Source organism: Schistocerca serialis, chromosome 2 (genome assembly GCF_023864345.2).
Source record: "Schistocerca serialis cubense isolate TAMUIC-IGC-003099 chromosome 2, iqSchSeri2.2, whole genome shotgun sequence".
In the NCBI taxonomy this organism is placed as follows: domain Eukaryota; kingdom Metazoa; phylum Arthropoda; class Insecta; order Orthoptera; family Acrididae; genus Schistocerca; species Schistocerca serialis.
In genome coordinates, this window is record NC_064639.1 from 536,750,033 (window position 1) to 536,766,432 (window position 16,400).

General features: G+C 38.5%; 1 protein-coding gene across 1 annotated transcript in view; it reads right to left on the minus strand.

Moving 5' to 3' along the window:
• Window positions 1-16,400, minus strand: part of LOC126456184 (insulin-like growth factor-binding protein complex acid labile subunit) — a 225,371-nt gene that overhangs the window by 24,874 nt on the left and 184,097 nt on the right. The window contains exon 6 of the mRNA XM_050091937.1: window positions 7,667-7,826. Within this exon, the coding sequence (XP_049947894.1) occupies window positions 7,667-7,826 (160 nt within the window). The remainder of the gene's footprint in view (window positions 1-7,666; window positions 7,827-16,400) is intronic.

Consider the following 16,400-nt stretch of genomic DNA (forward strand, 5'->3'; position numbering starts at 1 on the left):
TGATGACCTCAGATGTTAAGTCCCATAGTGCTTAGAGCCATTTGAACCATATGAAAATTTGGAGTTGCTGGTGTGGTGTGGTGGTGTTTTTCATGGAGGGGGCTTGCACCCCTTGTTGTCTTGCATGGCACTATCACAGCACAGGCCTACATTGATGTTTTAAGGACCTTCTTGCTTCCCACAGCAATTCAGGGATGGCGATTGCATCTTTCAACACAATCGAACACCTGTTCATAATGCACAGCCTGTAGCGGAGTGGTTACACGACAATAACATCTCTGTAATGGAGTAGCCTGCACAGAGTCCTGACTTGAATCCTACAGAACACCTTTGGGATGTTTTGGAACACCGATTTCATGCCAGGCCTCACGGCTAACATTGACACCTCTCCTCAGTGTAGCAATCCATGAAGAATGGGTTGCCATTCCCCAAGAAACCTTCCAGCACCTGACTGAATGTATACCTCCGAGAGTGAAAGCTGTCATCAAGGCTAAGGGTGAGCCAACACCATAGTGAATTTCAGAATTACCGATGGAGGTGCCATGAACTTTTAAGTCATTTTCAGCCAGGTGTCCTGATACTTTTGACCACATAGTGTATCTCCATTGCCTCTTTAATAACAGAGTCCCCGAAACCTTTCACTTTACACAGCATTTTGGTTTGCTCAGACTGAAACGTGTGTTCTTCACTGAGGTTCTGCTCTGTTACCACCAATTTATCCTTTTGACTGAGGCAAACGCTTCTCACATGTTCAGAGATGCATTGTGTGATGCTGTGCTGTGTCTGTCCGATATATTGTTTTCCACATTCACAGGAAACCTGGTGTTCTTAGACCCAAGTTGTCATTCATTGAGCCCAGCATATTCCTGATTTTTGTTGGAGGATGTAAGATGGTTTTTATCTTGTTCTTCTCCATATCCTGGCAGTCTTTGCTGTGGGTGGCCCTGCGTATGGGAGGCCTGGCATTCCTCGCAAATGCATAGCTGCCCATGTCAAAGGTTGCCAGCATATTGGAGAAGAATGAGATAAAAACCTTCAGTCCTCCAACAAAAATCAGGAATATGCTCAGCTCAATGATGGACGACTTGGGTCTAAGAACACCTGGTGTCTACAGCATTTCCTGTGAATGTGGAAAACAGTATATCAGACAGACGCAGCGTTGCATCATACAATGCATCTCTGGACATTTGAGAAGTGCTCACCTTGGACAAGAGGATAAATCAGCAGTAGCGGAGCACAGCCTCAGTAAGAATGCATGTTTCAATTTGAGCAAACCAAGATGCTGTGAAGAGGAAAAGGTTTCTGGGACTCTATTATGAAGAAGCAGTGGAAATATGAGTCAGTGCTAAGCTGGTCAACTGGGATAGCAGCTTCCAACTTAGCACTACGTGGAACACAGCATAAGCAAGAATATGTTGAGAGGCAGGTCGGTGGCTGCGGATGGAATAAACAGGCCACACCGAGATGAGATGATGGCGGGACCCGGCGCCCATGTCTCCCCCCCCCCCCCCTCCCCACCACCACCACATGCCGCTGTGCTGACTCCAATCACACCTGATTGGCCCTACCAGCAACAAGGATGCAGAGAAGCCCGTGATCCAGCGGCTATAAAGACCTGGACGGGACGTGAACCTGACACTTTGCCTGAAGATGGCAAGTAAGAAACTTGCTGAAACGTTGCCAGAGAATGATGTATTGAATCGGTTGTCAACCTGAGAAGGTTTTATCATCAAGGTTCTCCAAGAAAGCCTGCATTCTTATATATTACACACATTATGTAGATGACAGAATGCTAAGACTACCACTCACCCATAATGACAAAGCAGAAGAATTAAATGTGGATAAACAAGTACCCAGGACAAACAGATATTAGGACTGTCATGTAACAAAACTATATAACAAGCCAAAGTAAACAATATGTGACAAGGACACAATAAATATGGATGCATGAGGTTTGTTGCAATGTCATACAAAGTCACATTTTGTGGCTGAGTTGCACAAACCTTCAGAAAAACTTAGGTATAAATTGGATTTCAAATGAAAGGTACAGTTGGTTCCAGGCTGATCCATGAAACTGACAGCAACAGCAACAAATACTTAGAAACTGGTGGCTACAGGATCAGCTGACAAGACTATGAAAAGTTTTGTATTGATCACACAGAAAGGAATTTCAAGGCTCATTTTAGAGAACATAGTGTTCAAAAGAAATAAATTGATAAACCTTTAACTCTACTAACCAGTAAAAATGTTATTCCCTGTAACCAGAACACACAGGACCAAGTCCCAGCAGAAATAACATTAATATAAAACAGAATGATACAATCAAACAGGAACTATTAACCTACAGTGATGCTTTAAAAGAGAACAATTTCATTCGACTCCTTGTACATCAAACAATATAAGACATTGCAACACCAAAACAAATCTCAATGCCTGTAACTGAGGTTATGAAAGAAATTTCTAAAGTATTCATGAATAAAATTTTTTTAAATTGTTAACATATTCTAATAGGTGACCACATAATGTCAGCTTTAACTATCTTTCAGTAGTATATTACAAGAGATAACAGAATCACATAACTTCCCGCCTAAGAACGATATGCTGTCATCATAAAATAACTACTGATCATTGGTAACTGTTGGCAGTAACACTATGTAAGAGCAAAGCAGTAAAATAAAGTAAGCTTAAGCCCAGAAAATTCTTGTACCACCACACCAGGATATCCAGTTCAATTAAACATTACAAGACCAGAGCCAGAATAGACAAACCCACTGCAAGTTGCTTGCAATTACAAAAAAATCCTGTGGTAGCACAGAAAACTAATGCACAGAGTATTATCAGCCTTCTACAACTATCAGAGAAGTGAAATTAGTTAATTCAAATAAAATACACTTTCATGTGTTTGCCTTATTATCAGCTGCACCATGCACAATTGACAAAACACAGTAAGCCAAAAACAGTTCTTTCACAAATGTGAAATTGGTGATATATCAACCCTCCCAAAACATTTTCTTCTGCAATTTCAACTTTAATGGAGGAATATGCAAGCAGCCACCTGAACAGAACATGAGACTCAAAATGATATGCCACATGACCCCCTTCCCATTTGAAACAAGTAACTCAAACACAAGAAGGTGGATCTCAAGATAACCGCCGTTATTGCCACAGCTCCTGTAAGTTGCATTCTGACCTACAGACACTCCATACCAGATGCCACTATGATTGCTCAAGCCGTTAGACTTTCATAGGGGTGTATCCGGACTTTTGCCTCACCCTGTATATAATCCAAAATGGGGGTTCCAGGTGGATTCGTCCCATCTGTTATGTAATGTTTTTATACTCCCAAAAATAACCAGAGCTTTTTGTTAATTTTCATCTTATTTTCAACAGGAAAGTGGTGATAATATAAAACACTTTTTTGTTTAAAGCAAAATACTGAATTTGAAATGTGGCTGTTCCATCAAAAATGTCACCAGTGTTAGTCTGTACATCTGTTATAAAGGATCAATAACAATTCTGATGAAAAATGAACATGTGCAATAATTAAAATAAATCTTTTAACTTCCTGCAAATTATGGGCATTTTGAAGTGGGGTGGTAATATGAAACACACATTGCCAGTTTACATTTTTATTAAATTATATTTCGACCTCACATGGAAGAAAATCATTTATTACGATGTAAATTTGTAGTAAAGCTGTTTTCATGAGCTACAAACCACAATTACAATTTAAAATTTCTTCATGAACAAAAATCACAAATGAACATTCCAGTCTCACGTGCTCTGCACAACCATATTAGCCCATTACTGACACATGGTACACTGAACACAAAGTTTCCAGATTTTGATTTCTTTAAATGCCTTGTCATAAAGTAGACAGTATGGATCATCATTTTCAGGAACCTCTTTCCCAACAGGTTCCATCGTGTTTGAACCTCCAGAAGATAGGCTTTCTATTTCCTCTTCCTAGACAGAACTTCCATCTTCATTTCTTTTTCTTGTCAAAAAGTCTTTGTTTCTTAAGAACAATCTTCTCTTTTGTAGAACTATTTGATGTCTTGCTCATTCCTGGTTGATCGTGGTGACCTTTCTTAGTCCTATAAGAGGAAGTTATCTGAGCTGATGCCTTCCTCTGCAGTAGATTTGTTCACTTTGTTTCTTGTCTATGCAACACTTTAACACATACGTATAAAGTGAACTGGTTAGGACAATACCCAAAAGTGCTTTCTGATCTCTGTTTGATGTCTTCTGTTTTGCACTTGGGACTGGGGAGATGTGTTATGGCTTGACATAACCTACATATGTTAATGGGCACACTGTCTGCTCTTCCACTTGCCCATTATCACCTTTCTTTGAATCACACCCCGATTTCAGTTTCAGAAGTTTCACAATGTCAGCAACCCATTCTGCTTCATGTTCAGCTGCAGTGAAATCTGATTCGGTAAAAACAGCTTTGTTTAGTGGTTACATGCTGGTACACCTGAATCTACTGACTGTTAATGCATCACTTTGGACACTGAGGTGCCTTTCCAAACTTCTCTGTGATATCATCCTACCTCTTCTTAGAGTCTGTCTGATCTCTTCATTATAATATGCTTTCAGGTGCCATGGAAGTCCCATTGAGGGGTTGCAGTCTATGTGTAGTATGAGGTGACAAGCAGAGGATGGTCACATGATTATTTTTGCTTTTATTATGACACCTATATTCCTGGTATGAGATAAGATCCATCCAATTTGAGCAATACTGGGAGTTAAGTTGTATGTTTTTTATGTTAAACGAAATGGGTATTCAGTGAATAGATAGGACTGTACCCTGCCTGAAGATGATATTTTCTATGGCTCCATGAGGTGCACCTTTCATCAATCTGCCTATCCCACTGATGCATTGGAAAATCATCATAGGAGGCATGAAGTTGCCACCTACACTCATGCACATGGTGTTCACTGCCAGACGTCTCCTCTCTGCAGCAATGAGGGCTCCTATCTGTTTCCTCCCATTCATGCCACTGAACGTGGAATTTCTGTTTGCACAACACTAAGACCAGACTTATCAACACTGAAGATGCAGTCAGGAGGATAACAATGTTTAGTGTATTCAGCTTCCAGAAGATCAAAACGTCTCATGACTCTCTCTCAGTTAAAGTTGATGGCTCAAGAAGTGATGTTCCTTCAGGCTGTCATACTGAAAGATGATTCTTGTGTCTACTCATGTTGCGATCGAACCATGCCATTCCATTCATATCAGCACTAAATGGATTGCAGATTCTATGTCTTACTGCCAGCTGATAAGCCATTTGCCTTATGTCATTATTTGTGAGTCCATTAAACCTCTTTTCCATCAACAGACAATACTAAATAAGGTCTTTTTCAATTTCTTGGGGAAGAACAGGTTTTCAATTTAATTTTTCAGGCATTAAAGCATTTACATCTATATCCTTTCTAGCCATCTTTCTAAAGAGTGTAGATTTTGATATATTGAAACAACTTATTGCCTAATTCAGAGATTTAATTTTATCCTGGGCAGCCAATATTCCCTGAACCATATCCTCAGGGCACCATTTCTGTTGCATTCCCATTTTTTCATACTATAACCTGCTTTTGGCACAGTGATACTGACAAAACAAAAGAGGGTGTAATATGGAACAACATGTTGCATATTTCCACACTACACCACTTTTGAAACTAACCAATGAAACTAGACTTTCAATAAATAATTTAAGTAACTAAAATTATCATTTGCAGACTTAATTCTATTGCTAAATTTTAAAGTAGAAACAGTATGCTAACTTGTAAATGAAGGTAGCAGGAAAATATTTGAATTTAACACTGCAAAAACTTTTGGAGGTTGGAAAACAAAGTGCATCCACTTACGGCCATAAACGTGATACTGATCTCTGCTGCCTCTAATGGAGGAAACAGAACATTATGCTAGTGATAGTTGAAGCTGCTGCCATAGTACATAAGTAGTCTGCAAATACTATGGTGTTTCATATTACAACTCTGTTTCCAATTACCACTACCTCCCTTACATTTATCTGTTAACAGATTATCTAAAAACTGCAATAAGTTCTTATTTAGACTAAATTTTACTGGAATTTATTATTCAGATTCTCATTAAAGAGTGTTCCAATTCCAATAAACAGTAGTTCTGCATTCAGGCTGACTAGGTCACAATGGTAAAAGACAAACATCAGGTAAGGAATTGCTCTATTGCCTATATCATGCATTTTGGCCTTTATCTATCATTAAATATCCAGGAGAATTTGCTGCAAGTAGATATTTGTTTCCAGTTGTACATGAGACTACTCAACAGTGTCATTATGTCTACATCTGGCAAGGGTGCTGCAACAGAGATACAGCATCTCTGGCTGACCAATCATGTTAGACCAGCTAGCCAGCTCATTTACACCCAAGTGACCATGAGCTCACTCTCATTTTCTGCAAGTCAACCTAAGCCATGTTCTGGTCTTTTTCTTTTAAGCGACATTTTCCTATATGATGATGCTATACTTATGGACTCTGCCAGATAACAAATTGGGCTGCAATTACAGTTGTACTAGTCATCTATGCCTTTGGGTGAGATTGCTAAAATGAAGATACACTTTGGTGCGCAGAGACCAGTATACTTCTCCAAACAAACAAACAAACTAATTATTGTGGTGGTTTGCATTCAAATGTGAAAATGTGATAAATGATTGTTGTCATAGAAGAGCTAGAGAGGGAGGGAGGGAGAGAGGGAGGGAGAGAGAGAGAGAGAGAGAGAGAGAGAGAGAGAGAGAGAGAGAGAGAAGAAGCCATCGTCAGCTCAAACACTGATTACCAAACTGTTTTACTGTATATGCTCCTAATGCAGGTAACACACCTTCGTCCAACTTGTAAATTAACTTATCCAGCCAGAAGACACACTATACAATGTGGAAACCAAACCCTGATGCAAGATATCATTTTTGACAAACATAAAGTAGAGGTGAAAGAAGAAATTAGTGACAGAAGCAATCCTAGAACTACTAAAAATCGATCCCCAAAATGACATAATAGTTAACTTGACATAAAAGCAAACACTGTTGTGATCTATGTCTCCAACACTGATGTCGCAGAACATAAGACTACTGAATCTGTGTGTTTCTCTCACATATTAGTATTGTGTCTCCCATCTTTCAAATGAAATGAATCTAAGTATTATACATTGTAAAATTCAGTATGGAATAACAACAATATAATGAAAAGGCTAGACTGCTGCTTATCATATAGAGGAGACAATGGGTTGCAGATAGGCACAACAAAAAGACTGCTTAATTCTGAGATTTCAGCCAAAAGGCTTTCTCCTAAAGTGGTAACACAAACAGTTCACACAAGCACAAGCCCTCTCACATGAGCACTATCAATGGCCAGAGACAGTAGTCATGAGTGTGTGAATTGCACTTGTGTGAATGTGTGTGTGTTCTCTCCTGTAGAAGACAGCCTTCTGACCAAAACCTTAAATTTGTAGCAGTCTTTGTGCCTATCTCCAACTCAACATCTCCCCTATATGGTGAGCAGTAATCTGTCCTTTCCATAATATGATTGTTATCATACACTGTACTTATAAGCAGTATCAAAATGTTTGCTCATTATATAGGCATTAAAGTGTATTCATGAATTGTTAATGCAGTTCATGATAACAAACCTGTTGCTATCAATAGTGGAGCAGCATGACACTCAGTGCAGGTCCATGGATTTCCTCTAAGATCCAATAACCGCAGCTTTAACACAGCAGGGATTGCTGAACTTGGTATCTCTGACAAACCAGTGTAGGCCACAGATAAGTTACGAAGCTGCCGCTCCTCCTGAAAAATATCAAGTGATAAGCTTGAACCTGTTGATATTAATTGTGTATAAGTCATCAAGAAACATACTTTATGTTTTGAGTTGGATTAAAAATACTAAAATTATTTTCTTTTTTACATCCTTAGTCACAAGCACCCCGTTAATGTTATTCACTTCATTCCCTTGATATGAACACATGACATAATTGTATATTAATGGTAATGAGGGATTATATTACTGGAAAAAATGTACTCATGTGACTAAAAAAAGCATTGCCCAGCAAGCCAATTAATAAAATAATTACAGTCTGTAAACTGAAAGATCAACTTCTATGGTCACTAATCTTGATGTTTGGCATGTACAAGGGTTGACTGAAAAGTAATGCCTCCACCTTAATAACTCTTCAACAGTTAGCAGCATTGGTATGTGACAGGTACTGGCTTGTTCAGTAGCCTCTTCTCTACAGCTCCAATCGGCAGGAAGCCTTAGCACTGAACAGTTTTGTTGTTACATTATAAAGTATGAAACCCTGCACAGACAGTCGGTCAATGCTATTTAAGCAACGTGCAGTCATTGATTTCTTGACAGCAGAAGGTGTCACCCCACAGATGATTCATCAGGGAATGAAAGCTGTTTATGGTGATTGTCTTGATGTGAGTACTGTGCGTTGTTGGGTGAGTATGTTCAAAAATGTTGAGGTGGGATCATCTGAACTGCATGACAAACAAAGAGTTGGAAGTCCTGCGACAGCAACCACTGAGTTTCACAAACCAAATGTTGACATACTGATTCAGAATGATCGTTGTATCACTCAGAGAGAAACTGCAATCACAATTGGCATTTCACAAGAATGTGTGGGTCACATTATAGCTTTGCTTGGCACACCACACACTTCATGTGCCACCACAGCAGAACTTCAGAGACTGAATCTCACCACATACGGCATCCTCCATACAGTCCAGATTTAGCACCATCTGACTTCCATCTGTTCCCGATAATGAAAGGCAATTTGTGGGGACATCATTATGCTTCTGATGAAGACATTAAGAGAACTGTGAGACTGTGGTTGCAGAAACAGTGTGTCAACTTCTTCCATGACGGCTTCAGAAAACTTGTTTATCGTTGGCAGAAATGTATCCAATTGGCTTGTGATTTTGTGGAAAATTGAATATTGGTAATGAAAGATCACATTCTAAGGATTATTTCTGCGTTTGATTTATTAAAATATTCCCATCCAAACCCAATTAACGAAGGTGGAGGCATTACTTTTATTCAACCCTCGTAACATAGGACACAATTACACATTTTTGAGATCATTGGGTAGATGCTAACAGGATTTGAACTGGGCAATTCTTCTATAAGGCAAACGAGATTTAATGATCACAGTTTAGTGACCAACAACAGTTAAGAATAATTACCACTTTAATTTAAAATGATAGTAAGAAAATCACAGCTGTAAAACAATGATTTCACTCTCAACACAAAGGCATTTGCTTCTGTTATTCATAATTTTAACTTATTTAATGTATCAAAAACAATCATATTTTGGGGTGGTAAATGTTATTGTGCTTTACCTGAGTTGCTGTATTCTTTTACTACTTACAACAATCACAAACAAGGAAAGACCACTCTCAACTATCGAATATTTGTTGGCATTGCATAGATACGCATAACAAATCAGAACATCAAACTAGTTTCAAAGGTTTTGCTCTTTCTGCTATTACAAATACAAAATTCAAATATAAGCACACACTCTTACATGCCTCCATGGCTGCAACAAGAAAATGGTACAAATAATGAAAAATATGTGCAAGTTTCTGGTTAACATATAAATCAGACTTGCTACACAATGTATGGCCCATACTTTTCTACTCTCAATGCAGTGCTGCATCAAACATTTGCAGTAAGTTAAAACAGTACACTGAAAATGCAATTCTACCCAGAGCCCCATCTTTTAAATACAATGTGCTGTCTATAGTGCTCTCCATATACTCTGGTTTGGACCTTTCAGTTGTCACTAATTTCTTTCCATACCATCCAAGATACTGAGAAGCTCTCTTGCTACACTGCTGTAGCAACAGTGCTGAGTGATATATAAGGAAGTCTGGGACCCTTATCAGATTGGATTAATAGAAGAAATAGACAAGATCCAAATGACAAGTGGTGCCTTTCATCCTGGGATAGTTTATATGGCATGAGAGCATTAAGGAGATGCTCAACAAATACGCTATCTGATGCTACAACAGGGCTGTTGTGCATCGCAGAGGTTTACTATGAAAATTCCATGAGAGTATGTTCCATGAATAGTTGGACATGTACATGTACATCTACATCTAATCTATATTCTGCAAACCACCATGAGGTGCATGGCAGAGTGCGCAGTCCACTGCACCACTTATTAGGGCTTCTTCCCATTGTATTCACGTATGGAGTGCAGGAAAATGATTTTGTGAATGCACCTGTACATGCATTAATTATTCTATTTTTATCCACATCATCAAAATGTGAGTGATTTAGAAATTAATATAAACCCCCATTTATTGATTTTCTTTTTAAAATCTGAACTTGTAAGGGCTGCATAAGTAGTTGTTTTCCAGCAACTTGCAACATAGTTGCTTTCGCAAGAATTTTGTATTTTTTATAGGCTTGAGATGGGTCTGTACTTATTTACATCAATTCTACCAGTTTTTTAAGCAGAGGAACCACATCTACTACCGTGAAAATTTTAGGGAATTAGCCCTACAGCAAAGAGCAGTTTATTAATCTGACAGTGAATAAAACACATGATGACAGATTTATTTGAGAAGGTAATCAGATATTCCACCTAAACCACATGGATGTGAGTTTGATTTCTGCCTATAATACTTGAAGTTTCACTTCATTTGACAAGATCAAGAAACAATTCTGTGGGGAATAACTAAGTCTGAATAGAGAGAGAGCCCAGGAGCACCAATCTGAGAAGAAACTGGTTTATTCAGCAGGATTTTCCTTACCAATTTTTGGTAGAAAGTTTGTTACCAGTGTCCCAGGTGCAATCTGAGTGATTGCATTTAGCAGTTTCAGTGGAACAGTTCAGATTTCATGTAAAGGTTACATTGATACCACACAAAAAATATATATATATTCAAATAAACTACACAAAATGAACATAAAATTACATGATAATATTCATGCTATGAAAACTCAAATATGATGCACTTCAAGTTCTCCTTTTTGCTATATTTTATTTATTATGCATTTAATAATAAAACATAAAAAACTCCCACAAAACATTTTCAAAAATGAAAATTACACTAGTACTTTTTAGGTGTTTAGTTTCCTTCTTAGAGGGTTTCTTTGCACCCCCTGGAAATTTTTGTGGTGATTTCATGTCAGATTGGCTTCTCACAACAATTGCAAATACAAGGTGTCTTTCTCTTCTTTTTTAGGTCACAGGTTTGCATTTTTCCAATCGTTCTACAACATCTTCCACTCTTGGTTCTCCAATAACCAAAACACGGTCAAGGATGCACAGAGTATGTGATACTTGGTGGCTCGCTTTTTATCTATGGTATCACCAATGAGTTTACAAGCTTCTTCAAAAATTAAAGTGTTTCACCTGAGGAACTGTGAAGGACGCATTCACCCCACTTATGTCCAAAATGCGGAAAAATAATGCCATTGCTGGAAGAGGCTTTGATGAGTACAGATATTTGTTTCGACCTAATGTATTTCTAACAGACCCTCTAGCTTAAGATTCAGTCTCCACACATCTGTCTTTATCACTTTGATCACATGTTTCATTCAAGGAATTCACAGGTGGCAAAATAAATTCGTCTTTAGTTTCGCACCCTTCCAATACTGTATTATGTTCGCTTTCAATTTTGTTGTCTCTGTCTGATCCAACATCGCTTCCTAAACTGTCCTCAATCCATTTTAAAACAGTAGTCTCAAAGTCAGGGTCCATTAAACGTGAAGAGTAGGCAAAGACCTGGCTACTGAATCCATAACTGTAAGTCCCATATGACATCTCAGAAACCGCTAGCATGAAAGAAGCAGTAATAGTACAGGTCCACGTTCCATTCAAGTTGCTACTGACAAAGGAAACCACAGCAACTAGACAATGCTCTAATCTTCTACCCAACTATTATGCATTAGCACCAGAGTAACAATAAATGCTAGTGGTCTGTGAGACTGCATCTGGGACGTTGAGGGTTAAATATTCACACACTTTTCTTCTTGTTTTCAACACTGTACCATTACCATGTCTTCTGAGAACTCTGCTATTGTGGTCTGTGACAGTTTTCACAAATGGAACGAAAACTTTCCCTTTAGTTGGTTCTTTTTCATTAGATCTTTTAGGTTATAGTGCCTTATTCATCTCTTTGTCAGAGTAGCCATTTCTTTGAGAGTCAGTTCTTAAATGGTCGAGGTCATCATCGAAGTGCTACGGTTCACACATTCTTTTATTGCAGTACTAGCATTACACATGACATACTCTAAAATTTCTTATTACAAAAAATATCTCATTAATGAAGGTCAATCTTTCATACCATTTCAGATTATATAAATTTGTTATTCAACATCCTTTGGTTTTGATGAAGTATAGTGCAGCTGAACACCTATTACCGATAGACAGTTATGCAACTTGGTCTGTTTTTCTGTATGTCCTTTTATGTATATACCTAAAATTGTCAGGGCACACTACTCAGGCAAAAATAAATAAATGAAAAGCCCTCTCAAATGCAAATCACTCTGAAATTCTAGCAGTCATATGCATGTTATATCCTGCCCTGTATATCCTAGAAACTTCATGTTACATGAAAGCTTCCTCCACAGTGTTGCTATCATCAAAAGTAGTGGTGCATTTGTGCATATTATGAAGCTGAAGCCATATTCTAAAACTTTCCAAGTGTCTGTTGCATTTCACTGACAAAACATTATCCTAGAATACTTCACTCAAAAACACAAGCTTCAGTTTGGTTAAATATTTTGGCAAGATACTTTTTCAAATGCCCTTAGCATGATATCAGTATACATTACATACGTAGTACTTTATGATGCTACATCAAATAGTGGTAATGGTTACTACCATACTGAAACATAGCAAGCATGAGCCATCAACCTGCTTATAACTCTCTTTGCTTAACATAAACCTTGTTATAATCTATAGTTACCAGTTTTTTTCTTTTGGTATGTTACAACTTAACATAAGTAAACTGAGTCTTATAAAATTATTAATTTGCCAATTTATTGTGACATTTTGATTGCTTTCATTCTCCTGAATTCAGGACTGTTATTAGTTTTTGTTGTGAAGATAGTTTGAAGACTTTGTGTAGTTATTCTTCAACAACACAGGTTTTAAAGGTTTTTGAAATTACTGCAACCAGTTGTTTTTTTGTTTTTTTCTTCAATTTTTATTATCCCTTTGCCAGTTTCAAATTGCCTAACATTTCATCATCAGATGATTCATATTTACTGACTGTGCACAGTAATTCATCATCAGATGGTATATATTTACTGATTGTCTGCAGCAATGTGAGAGTCGTGTAGAGTTATTAGTATCCATTGGTTTGTGGTGCACACAGTGTTCTGAAAAACACAATGAATGTTTTCCAGTGACATCAATTTTACTGCACTTCACACACTTAACCACAGGTAAAATGTTCCACATGCTTTACAAAATGTAAATAAATACAGATTTTACTGATCATCAGTTAAATACAAAAAACAAAGAAAATAATGAATGCTGACTTTTCTTGGAGCAAACAGAAATAAGACTTCAGGCAGGGAAGCACTGTAGTATGAACCACTCTCTTGGTGTAAGCACACACTGTCAGTGCATTCAAAGTGGGCACAACATGCGGTCGAAAAGCAAACGAAGACTGCACTGCATTAGAAAAATAAACATGTCAATATTCAAGACAAATATTGATGGCTGGGAATAACAGAGTCGATTTCGATGTCCTTAAAATAGCCCTGCATCACAAGGTCATCATAAATAAGTCCACTGGATACTATGTAGAACACATCAGTTAGCTGAGTGAAGTGAGGCTGATGTGGACTACAGCTCCTATTAGATCTGCCAATGTTGTTTACCCACCTGACCTATTGTCAGTGGATGTATCACTCAGTGCTGTGCCTTACAACCTTGCCTACATCTACATCTATATTCTGCAAACCACCGTGAGGTACGTGGCAGAGGGTACATCCCATTGTAGGGGAGAGGGTCACCTCCGTGTTCAGACGAGGGATGCTGTGTGCAGGAAGAGGCCTGAATTGTGGGAAAACCAGAGTTGGATGTTGCATCATGACAATGTGCCAGCTCATGCATCACTCCTTATCTGTGGCTGTCTAGAAAACCACCACATCCCTGTTGTGCCTCATCCAACGTATTCTCCTGACCTAGCCCCAGCAGACTTTTTCCCGTTTCCAAAACTGTAAAACATATTGAAAGAACGTCATTTCCAAACCATCGAGGAGATACAGGATAATGCAACAAGAAACCTGTGAGCCATCCCACAAAATGTGTTCCAAAAGGTGTTCAAAAACTGAAAGAAATAATGGGAACAGTGTATAGCCAGTAGAAGGGGCTATTTTGAAGGGGACAGTGCTTAAAATGTTGTACAATAAGCAGTATAGATGATACAGCAAAAGTCTGGTTTCTTTTTGAACACACCTCATATACCAGCTCTGCTGAAACTTTTGCCCAGGCTTTTATGTTTGCATAAGCATCAAACAGATGTCCACCCAAACAAATGGCCTCCACAAATCTGTGGACATGAGCAGAGCTGATCACCTTGTGTCAGAAAATGCTGCTGTGCACAACACACTCAACTTCAATGGCTGCTTTACAACCCATGCCCTCAAGATTCCCCCTCCACAATACGAACTTCTCTAATCATGTAGACAGCAATTGTCTTTACAATACAGTCTTCAATTTCACATTCCTTCTGGTCTCAATTTCCCATCTTTTTTACCCTGTCGCAGATCTGCCTCCCCAGGTCCCATGCCCACATTTCACTCATTCTACACTCACTCTCTGCGCTCAGCAGTCTCTCTCTTCCTCCTTCCAATCTCTCCAATCTCCCTTCTTGGTTCACTTTCCCATATCATTGTGCACCATACACAAACTCACTTGGTCTACACCAGACTGGTCTCAACAGTGCCATGTTGCTATACCATGCACTTTGTTTAAAAGCAGAATCTTTTACTGTAAAGTCTTGTGATAATTTTTGAAATACGCTAAGATTGCCACAAATGAATGACAATGACGTAAATAGATCAGATGACACTGTAAACCTTTCAAGCTAAATGAACAACAAATCACTTATGTTACAGCAACTGAATATAAAATTATGGCATAAAAGTGAGTCAGCCATAACCACAGTGTTGCTTTTTCAATACTATAATTAATTTGTAAGACTTAATGTTGAAATATCGTAAGTAATTCATTAAGCAACCATAAACTTTACTTATGAAACCCATTATTTTGCATGTTAATATGTTAAGTGGATAATCAGATACACTGGGCCTGGAGTAATTTTAAGCTTATACACACAACCCAGTCACATTAATGTGACTACCTGACAAAAGCATGAGTAATCACCTTTTGCAGTGCGGGACATGCAGGAAAATAGTAAATGAGGATCTGGAAGATACCAACAGGAATGTCAAGTCATGCCATCTCCAGTGCCATGGCCAGCTGTGGTAGGTTTCTCAGCTGAGACTCCATGACATGACCAGCCAGATCAAAGTGGTCCCATAGATTCTCGAATGGGTTTATATCCAGGGAGATTGGTGCTCACAGGAGTATTGGAAACTCATGCTGGTATTCTTCAAACTATGCACATACACTGTGAACAGTGTGACATGTTGAATTGCCCTGCTGGTAGATGTCTCCACGCCAAGGAAAACAAACTGCATGTATGGTGGACATGGTCCCCAAGGATAGATGCACAGTGTGTTGATCCAGTGTGCCTCCCAGAATGATGAGATCAGCCTGGGAATGTCTCTAAAGCATTTCTCAGACCATAACACTCCCTCCTCCAGCCTAGAACCTTCCAATTATTGTTGCAGGGCTATACAAGGTCTGTTCAAAAAATTCTGGACCATTCACAATTTCATGACAATGGTGTGTTGGAGTGAGATGTGATTGGCATCCCTGCACACACCTGTGTTTAATGTGTAACTGTCAGACATTTCATTGTTGTATGTCTGTTAGTTATTGTTCAGTGCTGCATTGAGTAGAATATTGTGTCACACAGTTTGTGAATTTTGAGATGGCAGAGTTAGAGGAACAACACATGTGCATTATTTTGTGTGAAACTCGAGAAAAACTCTACAGAGACACACCAAATAATACAGGAAGCCTACAGTTATGAGTAATTAAGCCATACTTGGCATTACAAATGGTTCACATGGTTTAAAAATGGCCAGACGGAAGTTAAAGATGACTCTCGCTCAGGGCACCCTTCGACATCTACCGATGAAGGTCATATCAAAAATGTCAATGAAATCGTGGATGCCAATTGAAGACTTACTGTCTGAGAGATTTCAGAAGAATTAACATTTCAGTTGGATCATGTCGTGAAATCCTGACACTGCATCTGAGA